The 21475-nt window shown below is 36.9% G+C and overlaps 1 protein-coding gene across 7 annotated transcripts in view; it reads left to right on the forward strand.

Moving 5' to 3' along the window:
• ERC1 (ELKS/RAB6-interacting/CAST family member 1) overlaps positions 1 to 21475 on the forward strand; it is a 309324-nt gene that overhangs the window by 175101 nt on the left and 112748 nt on the right. For all 7 annotated transcript variants that reach the window (XM_026117004.2, XM_064515015.1, XM_064515024.1 and 4 more), the window contains one exon: positions 7351 to 7482. In XM_026117004.2, the coding sequence (XP_025972789.2) occupies positions 7351 to 7482 (132 nt within the window). The remainder of the gene's footprint in view (positions 1 to 7350; positions 7483 to 21475) is intronic.

Genomic DNA, 21475 nt, shown 5'->3' on the forward strand with positions numbered 1-21475 from the left:
GAAACATATTTGTACCAGTTTTCAGGCAAAAGTAGGAATATGCACAAGTTTTGGTGAGATTTTTGTGTGCATTCAATGTGCAGACAATGTGGAAAATTGTTTGTCTTCAGTGGATTAGGGTTTTTTCCCTTTTATTTCACTTTTGTTTAAATTGGATCCATTAATCATAATGTATACTGGGCAGTATCTGTTATGGTCCAGCTTTATAGTTCATATATTACTTTTTCAATGTTCTTTTCTTATTCCATGTAAATGTGTTTTAGGGACAAACACAAGCATGTTTTGTCCTTATGCGTCACATGTACGACATTATGCACTATTGCATTATGTGCAATACATACTGATTTTCCTCAAAATAATTCTTTTCAACAAGAGCTGTCATTCAGTGCATAATGCCATTGTAAAATATTGTTGTTCTGTGTGTATTTTTTGCTGCTTCTTTGTGGTCTATATCTTTAAGAACAAAAATGAGTTCATATACCTTCTGATAGCTATGTGAATTAGTTGTGTCTGTATTTATTTTCTTAGCATGGACAGAAGTGCATTTTTTAGAGCCGTTTGTACTTGTCATGAAGTTTTACAGACGTATTTTACTATGTGGGGTTTTTTTTTCTATTTCTTCCTCAGTGAGGTAGGTAGTCATGAGGATTTTGTGCAGGGAGCAACTGCCTAGTTGTTTACATGTTTGTGCATTTTGTTAACTTTTGTGGTTGAGCACATTTTATGATTTTCTTTGAAGTGATTGTCCATACATATAACATTTAAAGTGTGCATCCATCCCAGGTACAGAAGAGCAGATTTTTTTTGTCAACTTCATTTGCAGGTCTGCTTCACTATGGAGTGTCCTGCTCTGCAGCAATGATACCCAAAGGGCCACGCTGTCCAAAAACCACTCCATTTTTCTACTGCCTTTCTCTTTCAGTCATAGAAACTCACTAGCCATTCCTCATGAACTGTTGGCTTCCTTGTGTGTTTCCACCATGCTAATTTTACTGCGCTAGTTTAGTTATAATTATATATCTGTTGGAAACAATTTTTATCAAATTTCTATTTCTACTATAAGTATATTTCTTGTTCTTTCTGCAGCTGATGATCCACAAGTGCATGCGTACATGCATACTCTGGAAGTATACGTCTTCTCTTTTTTCCCTTGTAGTACTCTTAGGAGAAGATGCTCATCCATTTCTGCTGTCCCTCGTATTTGCAATATGGCATATATATTTATATATAGCATATGTAGCACTGTGGCCAGCTTCATCTCACTTCCCTCTCAACCCCTAGTGGAACTGAATTCTTCTACTATGATTTTTCTCTTTTTGTCTCCTAAAGTTATTTTTCTGCAGTTATGCAACTTGCAAGCCTTGAATCTCCATCCATACTCCTTATTTGGCAGATACAGTTTAACAAATGTTGTCATATGTTGTCCTAATGAGACAGTCATCATGCATCTCAATCTCTGATCTCTCCAAAGATATGGAAACACTGGTTGAGGATCTCCTGCTTGGCAGTTCCTGTCTGTTCAGCTCTCAGACTATTGAAGTTCTCCTCTCATGCAGGAGCTCATACTAACTATGTAGGCTGTTGCTGTACTTAGGAAGAAGCCCTTTCTGGCTCATTCTGTGAGAAAGAGACATCATATAACCCTAATACTTCAATGTTCTCACCTTCAAATAGAGGGGCAGGGGGTTTGCCATCACAAGTAATCCCTCTGCTTTAGTTCTTACACAATTTGAGGGCATCAAGGCAGTGGTATGCAACACTGATGATTCTTACACTAGTATTTGCTATCTACCTCACTATCTAGAATAAGATTTTTAACTAAGGCTGTGACTGCTACTGGGGCACTGGATGAATCAGTACTGGTAGTTATCATTCTATCAGCTTCACTGTTCTCTCATGTCCAGCAGTGTATATAGTCCTATTACACAGTACTTTGCCTCCCAGTTACTTTATTTTCATTCTCCGAATCTTTAGTACTGGATCTGTGTTTATCTGTGGTTCACACTACATCATGGAATCAAGATATGCACTACCTTCAGGTAGTTCCTCTTCAGTGATTTGCAATGTCTTTTTTTATTCCACTCTTCAAGACTGAATGCTTCTTTTTTATTGCCATTTTCTTCAGCAAGTGATAATGGAGATAGAAACTATTTACCATGGACTTCTCCTGCTTTGCATGCGTTCTTGAGCTAGATTTTATTGTAACTACCATTCTAGACATGTACAACAGTGTTCTGTCCTTCAGCATTTACCCTGTGTGTATCCTTCAAAATACATTAAGTCAAAGTATTATCTCCTCTGTATAAAAGATATTGTCACTCACAAAGGGAGAAATTATTCTTGCTTTTCTTGTTCAGAGACTTACTTAAGTAGCTGATCAGCATAAGGAACTAAATGAAATAGATCTGCCACACTCAGCTGAGCTATGCTGCGCTGTGATTATTTGCTTCTCAAAACGAATGAGACTAGTACCATCCATCACGTTGTATCTTAGCTTAAAGCTTCAGGACCTTCTTAAAAGGCCTGCAGGTATTTACAGATATTTTTCAGAGAAAAGAAAAGTAGTGATTCATTAACAAATTGTGTTCTTCTGGAGAGCAGCCTTCCCATTTTGTCATAACATCTTTGCTTCTGGCTTCAGCAGTGCAATAATGCAGCCAACACTGCAGAAACCCACCTTCCATATTTTAGTGAGAGTCTTTTGACTGCAGGTATTTTATCATAGACTCCAGCAGTGACAAATCTGAAGTCGTCAGTGAGCTGGCTACAGTAGGACTTTCTGCTCTTCACATTTTGTTCCCATTATAGCTGAAGACAGAAAACAAGGCAACTTTATGGAAGAATCTCAATAAGATTTTAATTTGTGAAAGAAATATATGTTACTCAATCAGCATGTAGTTTAGAATTGCAGATTACCAAGACTTCATATTTTTAAACTGTGAAAAATTCTTAACATTTGTAGGTGGGCTGCTTCCAAATGTTAGTGAAGAATTTTCTCTATCTGTAACTAAATGACAGTTTGTATCCAGGATGAAGCTTAAAGCTGTATTGAGGCAGCTGACAGTCCTGAGTTCCTAGGTTTCACTTATCTAGTGGAAACTCAGTTCACAAAATGGGGGATTTTTCTTCCTAAGGAGAGTTTTATCCTGATTTAAAATGGACAGAGTTAAGTATCATTAGATTCCTTATCTGGGAGCTCCTTGAGGGAATACATGATAAGGAAGAGGAGTAGTTCACAAGGATAAGTGCTTGTGTGTTGCCGCAATGTAATAATTTCACCGTTTCCTTAGTTAGGAACACTTCCAATACTGTGTTCTTCTGTTCTGATATATGAAAGGACAAGGGCAAAATAAGCTATTGCTAATTAAGGGATTACGTGAAAATGGCCTTTCAATACCTGGGTGATTGTCTAGTCCTGGAAATATTTTTAGCAGGCAGAAGAAGCAGTTCATTGCATTATCAAGCTTTTAACTAATCATTTCCAAGAGTTAACTAAAGAAATCCATGTTAATTCCAATTCAAAGGGTAAAATTAGACCTTAAGGCCACTTTGAGTCTAATTCAAAACATAGTTACAAAGTAGTCTGCCAGGTTATCTCAGATTTAATTGAACCTAAACTACTTGGTGAAAACAGAGATCCTATTTCATGCACTTTCATAAAACTTCATGGCAGGTTGCACATTACATGAATGCAGGACAGATTAAATTGATGTATGCTGTTAACATATATCACTTGGACATCCTACCACTTATTTCTTTCCTGAAGTGATAGAAGAAGCCCCAAATTTTGTCATTCTTCCTTTCCTTCAAGGCTTTAAGTAATACATGTTTAAGTATTGGGGATGGAGTTTGCATACAAATCAACTTTAGGATGACAATATTTGTAGCAAAAATTTATATTGTGCCTGAACTCAGCACTTCCACAGTGTCTGCTGGGTTTTTCGTTTTCTTTGTGCTATCACCAGTGAGCATAAAGGCCGAGCCATCTTCTGTATCCCAGTTTAGTGCCATCTCTGCTGTGGAATCTTGCAACTTGGGAGTAGAGGACGGCCAGGGAGGGCCATGGAGATACATAGGTAGGCAATGAAGAACCCAGTTACTGTACAGGTTTTTTCTTTCTGAATAATCATCTATATAAGCTTCATGAAAGGAGTCTATCATTCTGCAATTTTATCAAAATACAAGATTATGAATTTGCCCTCAGTGTTACTTTCTAAAGTATTTATGAAACAACTCTAGTTATACTCTAGTCCACTACTTCAGAGGATCAGTCCTTTCGGCTATCAGGAATTACCTGTTTTATCAGCATATGATAAATCATGCGATGATGATTTTCTTTTTCCTGCGGCGAGTATAGTGCCTGTTTTGTCACAGCCTTTTCAGCTGGAGAAGGCATATTTTTTTTCTATTCACAATGAAAGGTTTCAAGTCTCTGTTCCTTTCTAGAATTCCTATTTTGAGCCTAATTGGTAGAAAATTTTTGAGATTTCCAGAACAATTTGTAATAAGAAACTTCTGAAATAACTTAGTGGGTAGTTATAATTAACACAGTTCTTTCTTCAAAGGTTAATGCTTATCACAATAATGTAATTAAAAAGAGGAAAACAGTGGTAGCACAGGTCAAAGTTTAGCATGAGCTTTTCACATTAGAGTTTAGAGCCAAACAATTGGAAAAACATAACAGTTTTTTAAAAGGAAAATGCTGGTTTGCTTGTATTAACTTTTCTCTATTAATTTATTTTGTTTGAAACTGTAGTTTATACTAGAAAATATCAAATACTAATCAATCATGAAACAAAGAGCTAGAAACAAAATAATTATTTAAAAATCTCTTGAAACTATTCTGCACTTCGCAGTGTTGGTACTATCTGACTATGCAACAATTTGCTGCACCTTCCAGGCATTGATGTCATTTTGTAGCACCAGGTGGGTAGATTTATTGTGCTGCTATTAGGAACACGAGTAAACTGTCATGGCTCCTTTAAGTATGTTTGTCTGAGAAAAAATTCCTAAGTAAACTCTCCTTACTAGATAGGTTATTAGTAGTTCATAGACTAAATTTTAAAATGGTTAAAAATTCATTGGCAGTTATTTGCAACACTAGATTTTCTTTAAACTTGCAAATCTGTAGCGTATATATAAAATTTTGCGTATTACTTTAGAGAAAATAATTACATTATGTATGAATGGAGATTTTTCAACAGCAGATAATGTGGCACTGTCTTGGTCCATTTTGATACCATCAGTAGAATTCAGTTGTTCTTGCTGCTGTCCCTTAGAGTTCAACTGTCTGAACAGTGTACTGTCTGAACTCTCAGCTGTCTGAATGTATATTCTGAATGTGCATTCTCAACTGCTTGCCTGTGATAAAGAGCACAGAGGAGTGTACATACAGAACTTACACTCAGAATGTTTAATTCTGCTTCCTTCTTTTAAACCAGTATCCGTTTTACACGCAGCTGTTCAAATGAACTAGTCCCAGTTCTATTGATTGATATGGAGGGGTACACTTCCTATCCAGGAGTAATAACCCAAGGGGAGTTGATAGTTTTCATGTAATGCAGATAGGCAAGTAAATATTTTTCGTGTCTGGCAGTGTTAGTATTCTGTGCTGAATTTTCCAGGAACTCACTCTTCATCTTTTTGAAGAGTCTCTGGTTAAGCTAATTGTAACCATGAGGTAATTTTGAAAGGTTTTTTTAAGTGCTTCCGAAAGATTCAAAAGATATGAAACCATGCTCTGCAACTCATATTTTTGAAATGAAAATATCTCCATTTGTTTTTTGCTTTGTTTTTTTTTTTTATAAAGCAGCAATTACTTGCCCTGTGAATCTACTTTGAAAAGTACGACTCTGAAAGCTCCTCTGACTGCAAAGCCTAACAAATACTGTTGCCTGCGCTAGTAGTTGAATATTAGCCTTTCTCTACTTGAGGGCCGTGGTGCCAGAGGTCTTGCCCTGGTCTGACACAAAGCTTTGTGTGTCTGGTGAAACACTCTAGTTGAAAGTGGCAGTCCTGAGACTGCCAGAAATGGTACTCATATGTCAGTATCCCTGGTGATGTATTCCAAGTTCTGGAAAGCAGGAATGAAGGAGTAAGTCAGGATCTTTCCTTAAAATCCAAAGAATAATTTCAGCATTATGAAGGTTGCAAAGTCAAGTTTCTTCCAAGTCAGTCATCTTTTTCCTTATTCTTTAAGGAAACAGTGGAAAATTTCAATCCTAAGTGAAAAAAAGGATGGAAGGCAAAGGTGTAAATCTGACAAAAAGTCCAATGCAAAGGCAAAAATGCTTTTCATTCTTCCACTGCTGCTAAGATGGCTAAAAAGCCCTTGTGGTAAATTAAACATGTGCATTAAACATCTGATCTTAAACATATTAACTAAACCAATCTGCAGGATAAAAAATACATAAATATTGCTTCAACCTGTTCCTTTCTGGTGAATGTGTTAAGCTGCCATGCTCCAAGACATTCGTACATACTTATCAGGGCAGCCTCCTTCGCAGTCTTTTGTCCAAGCCACTACAGCAGAGGCAGGAGATACATGTTTATTTTCTTAGTAATATTTAGATAAGCAGGTTCTCCTGTACAAACAAGAACACCATTTGTTTTGTATAACTTTTTTCTAAACTGCATTGTTTGTATAAACCTATCAAATGGTGTATTTTCTGAGGAGCAGTACAGTTTTCTTCAGTGGCCTTTGAATGTAGGTGGGACATCTAAACTTGCGACTGCGAAGATGCACTCAATCAAAGAATAAATTTTCAGGGAATATTGATACATTGTATGTCTAAGATTCAGACTGCCCAGATGGACATTTCATAATTCCAAGAGAGTTATTGATGAAAGACTTCCTTAAAGAGTTACCTGAACAATAGAAAATTCTGTTGCGTTAATGCTTGCTTCTTTACCCCTTAACCCGGAAATGACAAATTGCAAAACTTCATTGCTGTGTTTCCCTTTTTACCTCATCTGCTGGTGTGAGCAAATGAGCAAATCTGAACGCCTGCTACCTTCCCACCAATTCTGGCTACTATGCTTCTTTGGAACTGCACCCTAATCTTTATTTACAAACAACTCCTGCGTATCTATGCTGCATAATCTGAAAAGACTGTGATATGTCTGACACCGAGGGCAAACACATCTGTCTTGCTTTGCTAGCTTTTTCCTTCACTTTACTAAATGCTTCTTCCTTCTCTTGCATCACTTCATCTTTCTTTCCTTTGTGTGAAGATATTTTGCCTGGAGTTGCACCTTGGGAGGGAGAAACACAATTTGGTTGGCATAGAACTTGGTTGATTAAAAGACTTCAAACAAGTCATCTTCACCTGGTCTCCCGTCATTTTCCAGGACAATCTACGTAAAAAGGATGATCGGATTGAAGAATTGGAAGAGGCACTCAGAGAAAGTGTTCAGATAACTGCAGAGCGGGAAATGGTGCTAGCACAAGAGGAGTCAGCCAGGATCAATGCTGAGAAACAGGTCTGCAATCTTATAAAGTCACTGGTAATCCTCTTAGGAAAGTAACCTGACAGTAAAGTAGTATTTTCCCTGCTTTACTGCAAAACACAGCTGGTTTTGTTTGATGATCCTAAATCTCTGTTCAAACATTAGGTAACAGGGCCCATAATGTCAGCAAAGCTTTCATGAGAATGTGTTTTTTCCAAGTAATGTTTTTGTGAATATAAAAAACAAATGTAAGGTATCCTGTGCTTTAAAACATTATTTTATGTAAAAATTCCTCTGACTTGTCTTGTCCATCAGTTGGCCATCTATTTTCCTATGTATAAACATATACATACACTGTGCTGTTCATTGCACATATTTGAAGAAGATGATTTTTACTCACAAAGCTTTTAGAAGTCCTGTTTATGGACCACAGTCTCATTGTGCTTGCAATTGCAAAACTCCTGGACAGAGAGACAAATCCTCTGGCTTAAACTTACACACAGAAAATACACCCTTGTCTGTTGAAGCCACAGGTGTAAGATTTTATGCATGGATTTATTCTGTATCACTGATCAGAAATGCTGAAGAATCATATGTGTGTCCAATTTTGACTCCCGTAAGTAATCATCAAGAAAGCATACCATATGTGGTGAGTAAACTTCCCTGAGGTTTTGATAGTGCTTTTGAAGTAGAAGCAGCTGAACCTGACATTCTCACTGTGCTTTTCTGAGCCTCTTCTGTGTTTTTCCACAGTTACACTGTTCCTTATTTGACCTTAATTAGCAAATAGGAGCATTTGGTCAGCTAAGTTGCAATGGCATTTTCTCTTTCTGTTTGTTATTTAAATGAAAGAAGTTCTGACTAACATAACAAAATGTATTCTTATGTTGCATACTCTTCCTGAGATATTTGTGTCTTCCTTTTAGTTAATAATCTAGACTTTCAGGAAGAAAGCCACTGTTTCTGTCTTTAGGATAAAGTCAAGCTCAACTGTTTGCCGGTAGACCTATTCCAAGGATCATTCTGGTTGCTGTACCCTAAGATTCTAGACAACATTATGGAATTCACTTAGCAAGATGTCTTCTTTCCAACCCTTCTGTAGGCTTAAAAAAAACTGTATAAAGAAGAAATGTTAAATAGGTAGTGAATACCATATCAAAGCATAGATCTCCTTGTAAGAAAAATGTTTATCTCACAAAGAAACAGATTTTATGCCGAGATGCAAAAGTAACCAAAATAGTAAGTTATACAATGCCTAGCTTGTCATAGCATTTTAATTTCTTTGTTACAAGACAGAGAGGCAATTACTCTTTGTATTCTTTTAGCACATAGAAATCCATAGAACACATCCTTTTATGGTGGCTATGCTAGAAATACAGAACAAGATGCAGAAGGTTCAATGAATTTTTTGAGGGATGGTTTTGAAGAAGGGTACCGTGTGTTAATTTTGTAGCTGTTAATGCATCTGAAGTTATGTAAGTAAGCACAAAGGTGAACATTTGAAAATTTATGCATGCATAATGTAGGCTAGTATCAGGGACTGATCATAGTGAGCCAGTCATCTCAGTGTTGAAAGACATGAAAAGTGGGTTAAGTGCATCCTGCAAAGGATGATAGCTTGTATTTGATTCACTAGCAAAAAGGAGGGCTAGTAGGATTAACATGATCAAAGCTACAGACAAGGAGATTACTGCACAAATAGGCATGACCTGCACAAGAAAGATTTTTTCAAAGATTCAGACAAGAATCTAATCCCGTCAAAGAACTTCGGCTATATAGATGCAATTGGGAAGAGCTTGTATTAGAGATATTAGGTAGAAGACTGCAGATACTGCAGATTTTTAAATATAACCTTTATGCAAGGACTAGAAAGAGGCCTGAGTCAAAGATGACATCAAGATTAACAAAAATATGAAAGTTCCTCCCTACACAAAAAAGAAAGGGAGTAGTGAGGAAGACTTTAGTCACAGGATGGGAAGGAGTTCTCCTTTTCAGCCTGTTGAGCATAAACTATTCATGGATGTCTATCCATCATGAGCTGTTGGTAACAGGTTTATTATGGACAGGAGAAGAGATGAGTCTGGATTAGTAAAATAGGGAACTGTTGTCATGGAAATAAAGTTTTATTTGCATGAGAGGCTCTAAAGCTAAAATGTGGAAAAAGAACTGCTTATGGAATGCATGCACATTTTTGGTTTGACAGTAAGAAGACAGTGTGAAAAGAAAAGCAACCTGAGTGACGTGTTGCATTTAGCATCAAAAAAACTGTTGTGTCCCATTCTGTCCAACAGGATTTTGCTTCAGTATCAATTAAATACAATCAGGTAACAGAGGGATGGCAAGTAGCTGTTTCTCCAAAGTGGGGAGGGGACTTCTTTTTCAAATGTTTTTCATTTCACATTCCTTCAATTACTTAAATGAATATTCTCCTCATTTCATGTTCCATGGAGATTTTGTGTAGAATTATGAAAGCCTCCCTTAGATGACTTAAGAGTTTACAAATGCAGGGCTCTCTCTTCTTTTTTTTAATAGGAAATTGATGGCAAATCCTGTGATCTTTTACAAATTGTGATAATAAGGTTAGGGTCATTCTTAGACCAAGTATGAATGTTGTGTGTGGATTTTAAAAGTTTGATGTTATCCAAACTGAATTTGCTTTTAATTGCATGCTTTTTCTTTACTCTCTTCTGTTTATCTTGTTTTCTTCCATTCTACCACATCACTGCCTGTCTGAAGCTGTTAAGTGAATCAGTGCATGAGGTCAACCATTTTGGCTTTAAGTGGTTCAAGGTATGAGGACATCTTGTGTGTGCATTTCTGCCTCAATCTTTAATGTTGTTTTTGTAGCCTGTGTTGTGTAGTTCTACCCTCCATCATCTCATGAGGTTTGGTTTTCTGTTTTACAGACTTCAAATTCAAATTATGATGTCCATGAAGCTACTTAGGATTTCAAGGTCCTCTGATTTCCATCTGAGATTAAAATCTTGCTCTCTTTAGTCCAGTGTTTGAAAATATTCTGGCAACGTGTGTTAACTGTGGCAGTATGTTAACTGTGTTAACATACCATCCACATATGGCAAATTTCTCCAGCTGATAAAAGCTTGTTGTTTATTTCAGGGTCTTGGACTCGTTCTTTCTTTCCTTCATCTACCAAAAAAAAATACCCCAAAAAACCAAAAACGGGCATTTCCTGCTAGGAGCAGTGCATCCTTTGGATTGGGCCTAGTTTTGTTTACCTTATTGTTCTGTATAACAGAAACCCTACCATACAGGAGTAGATGAGGGAGACTTATACAGTATAAAGACTTGGAAGTTCTTCAACAAATTCTTTAATTTCGAACAGATTCAGCTGGTTTTGTTGGTCCACTTGTGGAATCCTATATGTAAATATTATTGTAACTTCCTTAAGGCTATGGGATTATGTACTACTGTGATTGATCCCGTTAGTTCAACCCATTAGGTTAAAGGTCTGAAAGTATACAGAGGCCTTTTTTTGGGTACTCTCTGTAAAGCTCAAGGTAGGATTTCTAGGATAAACACTTCTAACATACAGATCTTACTTGTCCATTAGAGGTGGCAAAGACAAATGTGGTTCCAGGCATTTTTTTCTGGATTAACCAAATCTGAGTTTACTTCAATAAAGCTGTCCTAACATTCTTCAGAAAAAAAGGATTAAGTTCAAATTTTCCCCTGCTCACAAATACAGTGGTAATTTTGCTTTGCTAGGAAAAACTCCTGGAGATCTTTGACAAAAGGCCCCATCTTGATCATAAACTTTTTTTTCACTGTTCTGTTGCATCTTACTATTTCTCCTCTCCTCCAGTAAGAAGCAGGAGTTTGTCTTATATATCAGCATGACCATGATCAGCACCATTCCCAGAACAATGCTAGAAATATGTTTCAGTCTTCATGAAAAAATAAGGCCCTTTTTGTGGAACAAACTACAACAGAAGTTCGGATGTGGTTTGATGAACATACGTATCGAACTGTGGTTTCCCTGTGACGATTCATGCTAGGACATTCCTAGTTCAGGAAGAGTGGAAACAGTCACTGTCTCAGGATGCTTGTATGTCGTGGTGATAAAGGGAGCCTACACAACCAACTTAGAATAGATAGCTAACTTGTAAATGGCTGGAATTAGGTGAAATGCATCCTATACTTCTTGCATGATCTTGATTTTCCATCCGTTAAATGGAATTTAGGTAATAGTATTTAGCATTTAACCAGTTAATCAAAATACAGGGAAGGTATTCTAAGATAGCCCTTAAAAGAAGTGTTCGTTCCCAAGGATGCTGAGGATAAACATTCAGAATTAATCAGGGTTTTGATAATTAGGAATTCTTCATAGTAAAGTTTTCTTAAGACTACCAGGATTGAAAACTTGTGCACACAGTAGTAACAGGAAGCTGAAGACAAATACTTACATGTATTCAGAAGATCCATATTCGTTGGTACAAAACTCTATTTTCCTATATTTTAGCTGTACCGTAATCACAGAGCTCTTAGGTCTGCTCATTCTGTAATTCAGTGTCAATCAATAATGAGTAGTGTCAGGTCCTTGGCTCAAGGAGCACAGTGCTAGAATTGCTTGCAGTTTGAGCCTTGCTTATTGGAGGACATAGTTCACAAATACAGGAAATTAGCAACCATACTGACTCAAGATATTAGGCCCTCCCTTTCTTTACTCCCTTTCATCTCTATATTTCAGTGCATCCCTTCAGTTTCACCAGCCTGAGTCTTTCTGAGGCCATACTGTGAAATGGAGCAGTGACGTGACATACAATAAAGATTATCTTATTTTTTGAAGGAATTTTTTCATGTGGACCAATTCACTTATCTAGTTCACAGTCCTGCATAGAACTGTAAGAGCACATTGGAGGAGGCATTGAACGGTGGGGGCGAGACTGAGAAATGGAGACAGAAATTTCTTTATTACCAAAAATATTTTTACCAAAAGCTGTTATCGTGGCCTTTACAATAGGCTGCTATTTCTATGCGAATGAGATGGTGTACTGCCTGACGTTAACATACGTTCCCTCGTTTTGTTTCCTTCAAATTCTAGCAGCAGTAGGTCACCTCTGGTGACAATAGCCTAGTTCTAGTCTCTAATGTCAACTCCTGCTTAAGTTCACTCCCCCTCTACCATATCAGCTAACATCTAACTCCTTGTCCTAAAATGTTTTGGCAAATAAATATATGAAACACTGACCGTTTCCTGTTCTGTCCTTCCTCCCTTAAAAAGTTATCTAAACTGAAATTTCTGAGTACCAGTCTGATTTTGAGGCCTTCCATCAACTTTATTTGAAGTTGTGGTTCTTAGTGGGAAATTTTAACAGAGGTTAAGTATATAAACTTAGACCTATAAATAGTTATATCTTGATTCACTGTACCTTTTTATCCTACACATGGCAGCTTTCTCTGCCTTGCCTGTTGAGAAGAAATAAAATACTGAACTATTGTAATAGTAAAGTATTGTTTAAATGTATTTTCTTGTACTAATTCTTCCTTCCAGTATCTTTATAAGATATTTCAGCAGGATTTAATGTTCTTTCATACTCAATTGCATAAGTAGAATATGTTGATAACAAGACTCATTGAATCTGTGCCCATTTCAGAATTCATATCCATTTGTTAAGCAAAAAATATGGAATCAGTTAATAACTGAATCAGAGACTCGTAGGAGTTCTCTCATTTTACCCCATCTCCCGTTCCCCAGGATCTCCCTGTTATAAGTACAAATTCTGCAGAGGTTTGAAGTAAAAAAAAATCCAACCTCCAAGAGTTTAGCCCTTCCTCTCTTATCTAGAAGTCACTATACAGAAACTATAGACAAGCTTTGAATGATACCTGCCATCAGGCCACCATTCTGACCCTGTTGTATCTTATTATTGACTACATTTTCTTTTTGTAAGAAGAGAAAATAAATTTACAACAAAATTATTATAAACTGGACCTTATTCTTCTGCAGTGATTTTAATCTGTTAAGAACAGATAATAAATTTATACACATCCCCTTTTTGCTGAGCATTCTGTAACTGAAATCTATCTAAAATATTTTTTTTTAATGCGTTGAGTGTTGGGAGTATTTCATAGCATGAATTTTTGCACATTAAGTTGATACCAATAGGTCTCTCTAAAAGTGGAATTTCTCATCAACCAGTTACCTACAGCTGTTTTCTGAGGTATCAGAGACTATACACTCTAGAATTGTCAGAATTCTGACTCATCTGTAACAGATGCTGGATAGTTTGCTTTTAATGAGTGGTTTTGGCTGTTCTTGTATTATCTCCTGCTGAGAAGTTTGATAAACCAAGTGATTGGAGGTCAAGGCAGTAATCCAAGCTATGGCTTGGGGGTAAAGCTGCTGGAGCCTGATTGCTCCCCACTGATTTTTTCTAAGCAGTTTGCGTTCTCTTAGGCTGAACTGCTCTTGAGTATTTTCTGCATCACTCCTTTCTATAAAAGTGTGCCCAACTTTATCTGTTTTTTGCACAAGTACTAGGTACATTTAATTCATATTAAGTAAAGAATTGCTGCTAAAAACTCAGATTTGAATTTCTTTTGGTAAAAGAAATTACCAATATAAATTGGTTTTAAAATATTTTTCACTCAATTTTTAGCCTTGAGTATAATCTTGCCATTGTTCTTCAAGATCCAGAAATTTTACATTCTTTTGTCCCGTCCTTTTCCTTTAGTTAGAAGAAGTATTTTGACTAAAGAAACCATGCACTGTGTCTTCATCAGTTAATGTTGTCAGTCATTTCACTGCTTCTCCCCAGAGTGTTTCAACTGATTGTGCAGTCTCTTCATTTAAATGTATTCAGATTTATATTGAGACACACTCCTTACAGGGGAAGGGAGATTCAGTATGTCAGGGATAACATGTAATTCCTTCTGTATTCAATAGCGTAGCTTTTAAGAGGCAACAGAGTGGAATTTTTATTCGTCTCTGTCCTAGATGTGTTCAGCTCTATCTAGTTGGGGTCTTGGGAATTTTTTGCCTACAGTGGAGAACAAAGAATAAAAAAGCTTTTAAAATCATCCTCCAAGAAAAGTTTGGGACAGAGACCTTTTTCTAACATTATAGGAGAAAACACTTCTAAAGAACTCATAATCTTTGAATTTTTTTTAAAGCTTTGCACTTGTTTAAGGTTGCAGAAGTGGGTGAAAATTTGTGACTTTTAGGAGAGGTCTTGACACCAAAATGAGGATCTGCTTATGTTGAAAATACACATTGAACATTTCTCCATTTAAATCACCTTTTCCTTTTGGTGAAATGAGAAATGTTGATGAAAATTGTCATGTAGAAATTTGGTTCCACTGCTGATCTTCAGGTTATTTTGTTTGTTTGGGTTGTTATCCGCTTTTTTTTTTTTAATAAATATATAGGGATTTCAGATTATCCTTTTCATGATAGTGAAGCTTTCTAAAGAAGGCTTCATCTCAGCACCTCTCTGCCTTTTGTATTATTTTTTCAAGCACTCACCCCTAGATTGTATTTGAATTTGTTGTGTCAAAGTCTGAGTTGCCTTCCAGGCTGGTTTGGTTATTGAAGTATTATTATGTCATGCACACTTGGTTACTTTAGGAATGCTTGGAATTGTAAAGATCCAAGCCAATAGTTGCACTAGTATTTGCTTAAAGCTAGTATTGTGGTTTTTCCATTTGGAATTTCTTTTCTGTTTTCCAATTACGATCTTAAATTGTGATCTTAGAAGTAATTACGATACTATTAAATGTTGTCACTGACATTAGCGTGAAAAGTTCATTAGATTCATCAGAAAAATATGCATTCCTTTTTCTGACATAATTGATTTTTTCCTTCACATCCATGAAGTGTAAGAAAGGAAAGTGTATTCCTTTCCAGATCATTCTCCTGTCCAGAAAAGTATGGGAAAGTGACAAATTTCAGGTTTGTTATATTGAGGATTCCTCTTCTTTCTGAAACATTTCCTACTCACACAAAAGCTTCCAGACTTTGCTGGACTGATGTTCATCATCCTTCAAACCCTAAATTAAATTGCAGTCTGAGTTCAGCTGGCTCAGTATAGTGAGATTACTTTTTAGTTATTGTGGCTAGATTCTGTTGTGTGCTTTCTGTTAACTCCATTGCTAAAGGTTAGTTTCCATATGTTTAGTGCAAGAGGAGACTTTCCTGAGCTTGGCAGTGAGACTGTGCTTCTTCAGTTAAACTTAGCCACAAGTTCAACCTTCATCTACATGTATGTGCTTTATTGTAATGACTGTGCTTTTATATATTGATGTGCATGACCCTTATTGTCTTTTGGGAAAAGAGTGTTAAAGGTATATATGGAAGTAGCATAACGTTTTTTCAGTGCTTATAGTGAGTTATTTTGTCTCTATATCATTTATTTCTTTGGAGAATCAATGTATGCTGTCTATATTGTCCATCCATACTGTATAGCACAGCATTAAATATTTACCTTGAATATCATTAGGTTATGTCTAAACTTCAGTCTACCATGATGACATATCCTAGTTAACCTGAAACTGCCTAAAATGCAGCGAAATGGAGATCAGGTTGTTCTAGAGAATGCTTGTGAAAAACTGCTTAAATCCTTGGGCAATTAGTCTGAGCCAAAAGGCTTCCTATGACCTAACTGAACTGCTACCTTAGCAGCAATCACAGACTATAGTAAGAAAGTTCAAAAGTTATTTTGAAGGTGTACAGTGGTGTACAGTTGCAACTGGAGTATCGTGAGTTAACTGTTGTTTTAAAAATTTTGTTTGGATGTAATAAATCATGCTAAATGTGCTTAATTCTAGTCTCTCTGCCTCTGTAGGGATTTTTAAGTGGCGATTAAAACCCAGTTTTTTGCAACATTGCTAGTTATCCCTAGACGTAGCAATTGCTGCCTTGTTCCCAACAGGTTCAGGGAGTTTCAATCCTAGCCACACAAGACAAACACAAGACAGTTTCCTTAAGCTATAGATCCACATAAAATATAACAGATCAGCTTCCTTCTGTGTGGTTGCAAGGATTAAAAAGCATAATGGAAATACTTCATTTGATAAAGGTTCCAGTTGAGGGAAATGCAAAAATAAATTTGTAACTTTTTATAGTCTTCAGATACCACAGGTACAACAGGTTTCTGTCCTCAATAGAAATCAGATATTCAGTTTTTCATTTCTTTTCCCCTGGCCGGACTCAAAATTTTTTTTGTGTGTTAAGCAGAGACAATTATTGCTTCCTTCTCAAGAGTTCTTGTCCTGTCAGCAGACCATTGCTTGCTTATATGGCTTATGGCTCTCATTTAGGAGATACAACTGTCACAGCTACCTCCAAACAACCTAACAAGACCCAGCTGTCAGTTCTTCAGTCCTGAAGTATGTCAGCTCAGGAAGATTTCTGAGAGTTTTTTCTTTTCCAAACATCCGTGAGTTTTGATCGTTCCTGCTTTATACAAGAACATAACATATAACTCAGTGCTCTTGGAGTATGAGCAAAAAACACTCTTAATGATACTCAAACAATGTATTTGTTGACAAAGACTCCTGTATTTCTATTTCTGTGGGTTCTGTAGGAGTAACACTGTAATGTCAGATATCATCTGGTCAGTCTACTATTAGTGCTCTTCATTGCCTAGAGCCATCAGTGGAAACAGAAGGGAGCAATACATAGCATTAACTCCTCCTCATTATCAGATACTCTTTCATAATGAAAGTTTTGTTGGGGACCAGCTCACAGATAAGGAAGAGAGTTGGAGTCTCTTATTTCCAAGTATCTCATTTTCACAATGATAAGAAAATTTGCACTCAACTACAGTATCCTGCAGCTTTTTAGACCAGTCTTTTGTTCTCTCTGTTTGTCTTCTTTCTATTTCTTTTCTTTCCCAATTAATAATGTAAGAATGGGAGAGTGGCTGCAGTTCTGTTAAGCCACCAAAACACTGTATTTTATCGCGGGTGTTGAAGGTACAGAATCCTAGCAACCTAAAAACCGAAGGCACAAAGACTTAAGAAAGACACACGCTAACTTTAAGAAACACACAATTTTATCCCTAAAATAACTGTTGTACATTGCAGATAACCAGAAGATCCTGCTTTGTCTCTGGAGGAATGATAATCTACCAGACATTTTCGCAGCTTTGACACTAACTCCCTCTTCATTGTGAACAAAACAGAACTGCTTTATGTGCATAGTCTGCCACAGTCCTCTAATACTGTACACAGTTGACCTTGGCCAATGTGGTGTCAGAAATCTGGCACCCTTTCTGGGATGGAGGTGTATTTTTTTACCAGTGTATTTTGAGCAGTATTTTACAGTTATACTTCAGTGAAGTTTGTCTCTGTGGCTGGGAGAAACAGAGTGTATATGCTGTTGACAGCATCAGCTGATAAATGTGATATATAGAAAAAGCTTAACTGTTGCACAACAGTCTGCTGTGTTTATTTCCCAGTTTCTTTAGATAGGACCTTCAACTAAGTAATTCCAACTTTCAAAAAAATAGTTTTTCACTTGTCTGCAAAGGACCTTAGGGCAACATTAATTAACAGTGACCACACAGAACAAGTGAAGTAGCTTTATGTGGAGATGTATAGATAGTGTAGGGAGGAAGGCTCTCTTTAGGTGCTGAACATCTGTTCACTTTAGGATATATTTATAGTGCCTAGAGTTGCAGAATAAAAAAGAAGGTAAAGGATCTCAATGTTTTTTTTATCTGCCTCACAAGGATTAGTGGGGGTCATATTGTCATAACTGAGAACCCAGTAGCCATGAGCCCTTCCTCTGTCCACCTACGTACATATGCGTACTCATACACTGGTATTGAATTACAGGGGCTTGATGGAGAGCCAAAGCTCCTGTCTGTGTGATGAGGCAGAGCCATTCTGCTTTTTGCCCTTCTGCTTTTTACCATTCTGCTAACAGAATGGCCGAGCTTTCAACAGTTCTTTTAGCTGATGGCTTTCCTTACCGTACAGACTAGAAATTGCATTTTAATTTTATTTAAAAATAAGGTTTTTCTTGTTACTGTTTACTTATTTCTCCATTTTTCTCTGGTATTCTTAGCTCTCATGAAACTATGCTTAACAGTTTTCTGAATATGTCTAAAAATTTAAAAGTTGTTCCCATGTTTCAGAATGGCCAAGTATTTAGTTGTGTCTTGGATGTAGTCTTTAAGAGTACCTAAAGCCACCCTACTGCTTTAACAAAAATGGGTCTGTGATGAAACCATAATTCATTTCCTTCTTATTTTGTGTAAAGGTTTATTAGCTTGTGATTTAAGCAAACCATCTGGTCCTGCTGGCAATCCAAGTTATGTCAGACTCGGTGCTTTCTCCCTGTAATATGTTACTTGGGGCAGTTAAATTACATACTTAAGTCCCAAGCCTGGCCTGTGCTTTTTCCGTGTCTTAACATCTGTTCTGGGAAAATTTTCTGGGACCCAAACAAGTTTACATGGAGCCAGAACTCTTGTCTTTGTCTTTCTTCTCATCTCTATTTCTTCCTCTTCTCTCTCTCTGTTCTTGCAATCTAATCAGTCCAACTAAGTAAAAGCTAATGCAGAAATCTGCAGTCCTTTTATCATTTCAGTAATGTACACAATGAGATGAAAAATGGTTTAAAAACTTAAGATCTGAAAGAAGTAAGAGAGAGTCTTCTGAGAGAGTGAGTGGCACTTTATGAGGAATGTTAGTTTTTTTTCGTTTGTCCTTGTAGTATTCTTACTTCTGACTTGTTATTTCAAGACCTTTTGTTTTGGTAGCCTTACTTGTTTGGTCAAAAATATAGATTTCTAGTACATTTTGCATCTTGTATACTGTGATGCCAATGTATTGTTTACATAAGGAAGGTCTGTGTTCAAAAAATTAATGATTTTAAATATACAGATTAGCCTGGTGAGGTGGTTTTGAAAATAAGATCTCTTGTGACTGACTTACACAATGCTAGTGTAAAGAGACCTATAATATATTTGTGTCTTTATTCTGTAAAATTCCATCTTTTTGTATTCTTCCTGGAACTTGTAAGACACATAATGAATATAAACAGCTATCTCATAACCAATTATGTCTGTAATAGGAAAGAAATTGAATTTCTTTCCTTAAATTCACAACAAAAAATGTGTCTGTTTTTAGGCATGTAAATAAACATGAACCTGTAAGTTTTCCATATATCACTGCATCTGAAGAACTGTATCTCCAGTAGAAGAGTATGCATGATTCTTCGTGTAATATTCAAGTTGCTTTGCCTTGCCCTTTCAAACTTTTAATTATGGACTGATGTACAGTCGTCTTTGCTTGACCAGAAAATTATTGAAATGCTTGATCAAAGGAAAAAAGAATGAGGAAAGAAGATTAAAAGCTACCTTGGGCCATCTGGATGATTGAAACTGCAGCTCAATCAGTAAGAAAATGAATAACTGAGAGAAATGCAGTCTATTCTGTGAAGAGAGATTTGTTAATCTACAGGTGGGGAAAAGCCCTATCCTCTAACATTAACATAAAACACAGTTTTATATAGTGTACTAGTCAAAATCGGAATATTGGCTAGTCTTAATAAATATTATTTAAGCCAGTTTACATATACATTTGAACTATGGATGCATTCATGTCCTGTCACTTGAGACTGGAAAATTTTCCTTTGCAGTGTCTGTGGAGGGCATGCATTTAGCTTTTTCCTCTACCCTTCTGGCCCATAGCATATGAAAGTAGATTGCATGGGTCACCATTTCAATTACTCTCAACTGCTCTGTTGAGACAGAGTCCTCTGCCACTGCAAGTGTTTTTCAAGTGCATAGCATTTTGCTCCTTGCATTGCCGTATTGATGACTTTGTCCATGTCTGCTTTATATTTGCGTAGTTGTAGAGAATCACACTGTATTACTTGCATACATGATGCCTTTGTTGCTTGGATGAGGGCCACATGTACAAAATTACTCTGCTTCTCTGACAGGGCATGAGTATAAAATTAAGCTCCATAGACGTCTTCCTGAGAGCGCTGTGAAGATCTTTTTCAATTTGCTGTGAAGTAGATAAGTTCTCTTCAGATGATTCTTCATCACTGAGGAAGAACTTTACACTGGGAAGCAAAAGGAATAGGCCACCACATTGTCATTTGAACACACTGTGAAGTATTTGGGGCTCCTGAGGCTGCTTTAGTTAGCCTGGCTGGATGGATTGACCTTGGGTACAGGAGTCTTTAGGCACTGCTTTTAAGAGGCAATCAATTACTAACCACATCAGTTGATGTGGCCTTCTTCCTGCCATGAAATATCTACCCTGTCTCAGAAATCTTCAATAGTGTTATTAGTCCTCCTCATACCAGGTGGAATTTTCAGCTTGCTTATCTTGTTCATCAGGAGCTATTACAGAGGCTGGTAGGGTCCGCAACTTCATTCATATTCAGCACATCCATCCCCTTTCTCAGTTTTACTGTCTATCATTAAGACTTTCTTGGAGCTGAACCAAGCTCTTTGGAAGCCCTTGGCTTCACATCACCCAGTGGCCAGACAGCTGACCAGAAACACCAGGTACTTAGAGATAATGTGGTATTTGTATGTCTGCTCAACTATCTGTTTTCTGATCATGACAGTTGCATCAGAGGAATCTACAGTCAGAGTGTGTAGAAGCACGGAGATTACCTGGTTAGATAGTCTCCTGGAAAGGGCTTAATTTTTTGAATTAGATGGTTTCTTCTGTGTCTTGACAGGCTGCTGTTGACGTGGTAGTTAAAGCCTCCTGTTCTACTGCCAAGGCTATGCATCTTGCTTCCAGGATAGCAATTCACTGATCTTTCTAAGAGATAAGATCTTTCTAAGGAGATGTAATACTATGCAGAAAATTTATCTCATGTTGATGTTTCCCTCATCAGTTACAGATACAGTGGTTACCCATATCAGGACTTCCTGACCTGATTTCCAGTGTTCTCAGCCATGTTTCACATAGTTTGTTCAACATCAGTCTCTCAGGAACCCTCTCCCCTAATGGAAACTTTCTTCAACTTCATGTTCTTCCTTAAAGACAGCCTGTTACCTGGTCAGGCTACTCAGGCCCTAAAACACAT

The sequence above is a fragment of the Dromaius novaehollandiae genome, chromosome 1 (genome assembly GCF_036370855.1).
Source record: "Dromaius novaehollandiae isolate bDroNov1 chromosome 1, bDroNov1.hap1, whole genome shotgun sequence".
In the NCBI taxonomy this organism is placed as follows: domain Eukaryota; kingdom Metazoa; phylum Chordata; class Aves; order Casuariiformes; family Dromaiidae; genus Dromaius; species Dromaius novaehollandiae.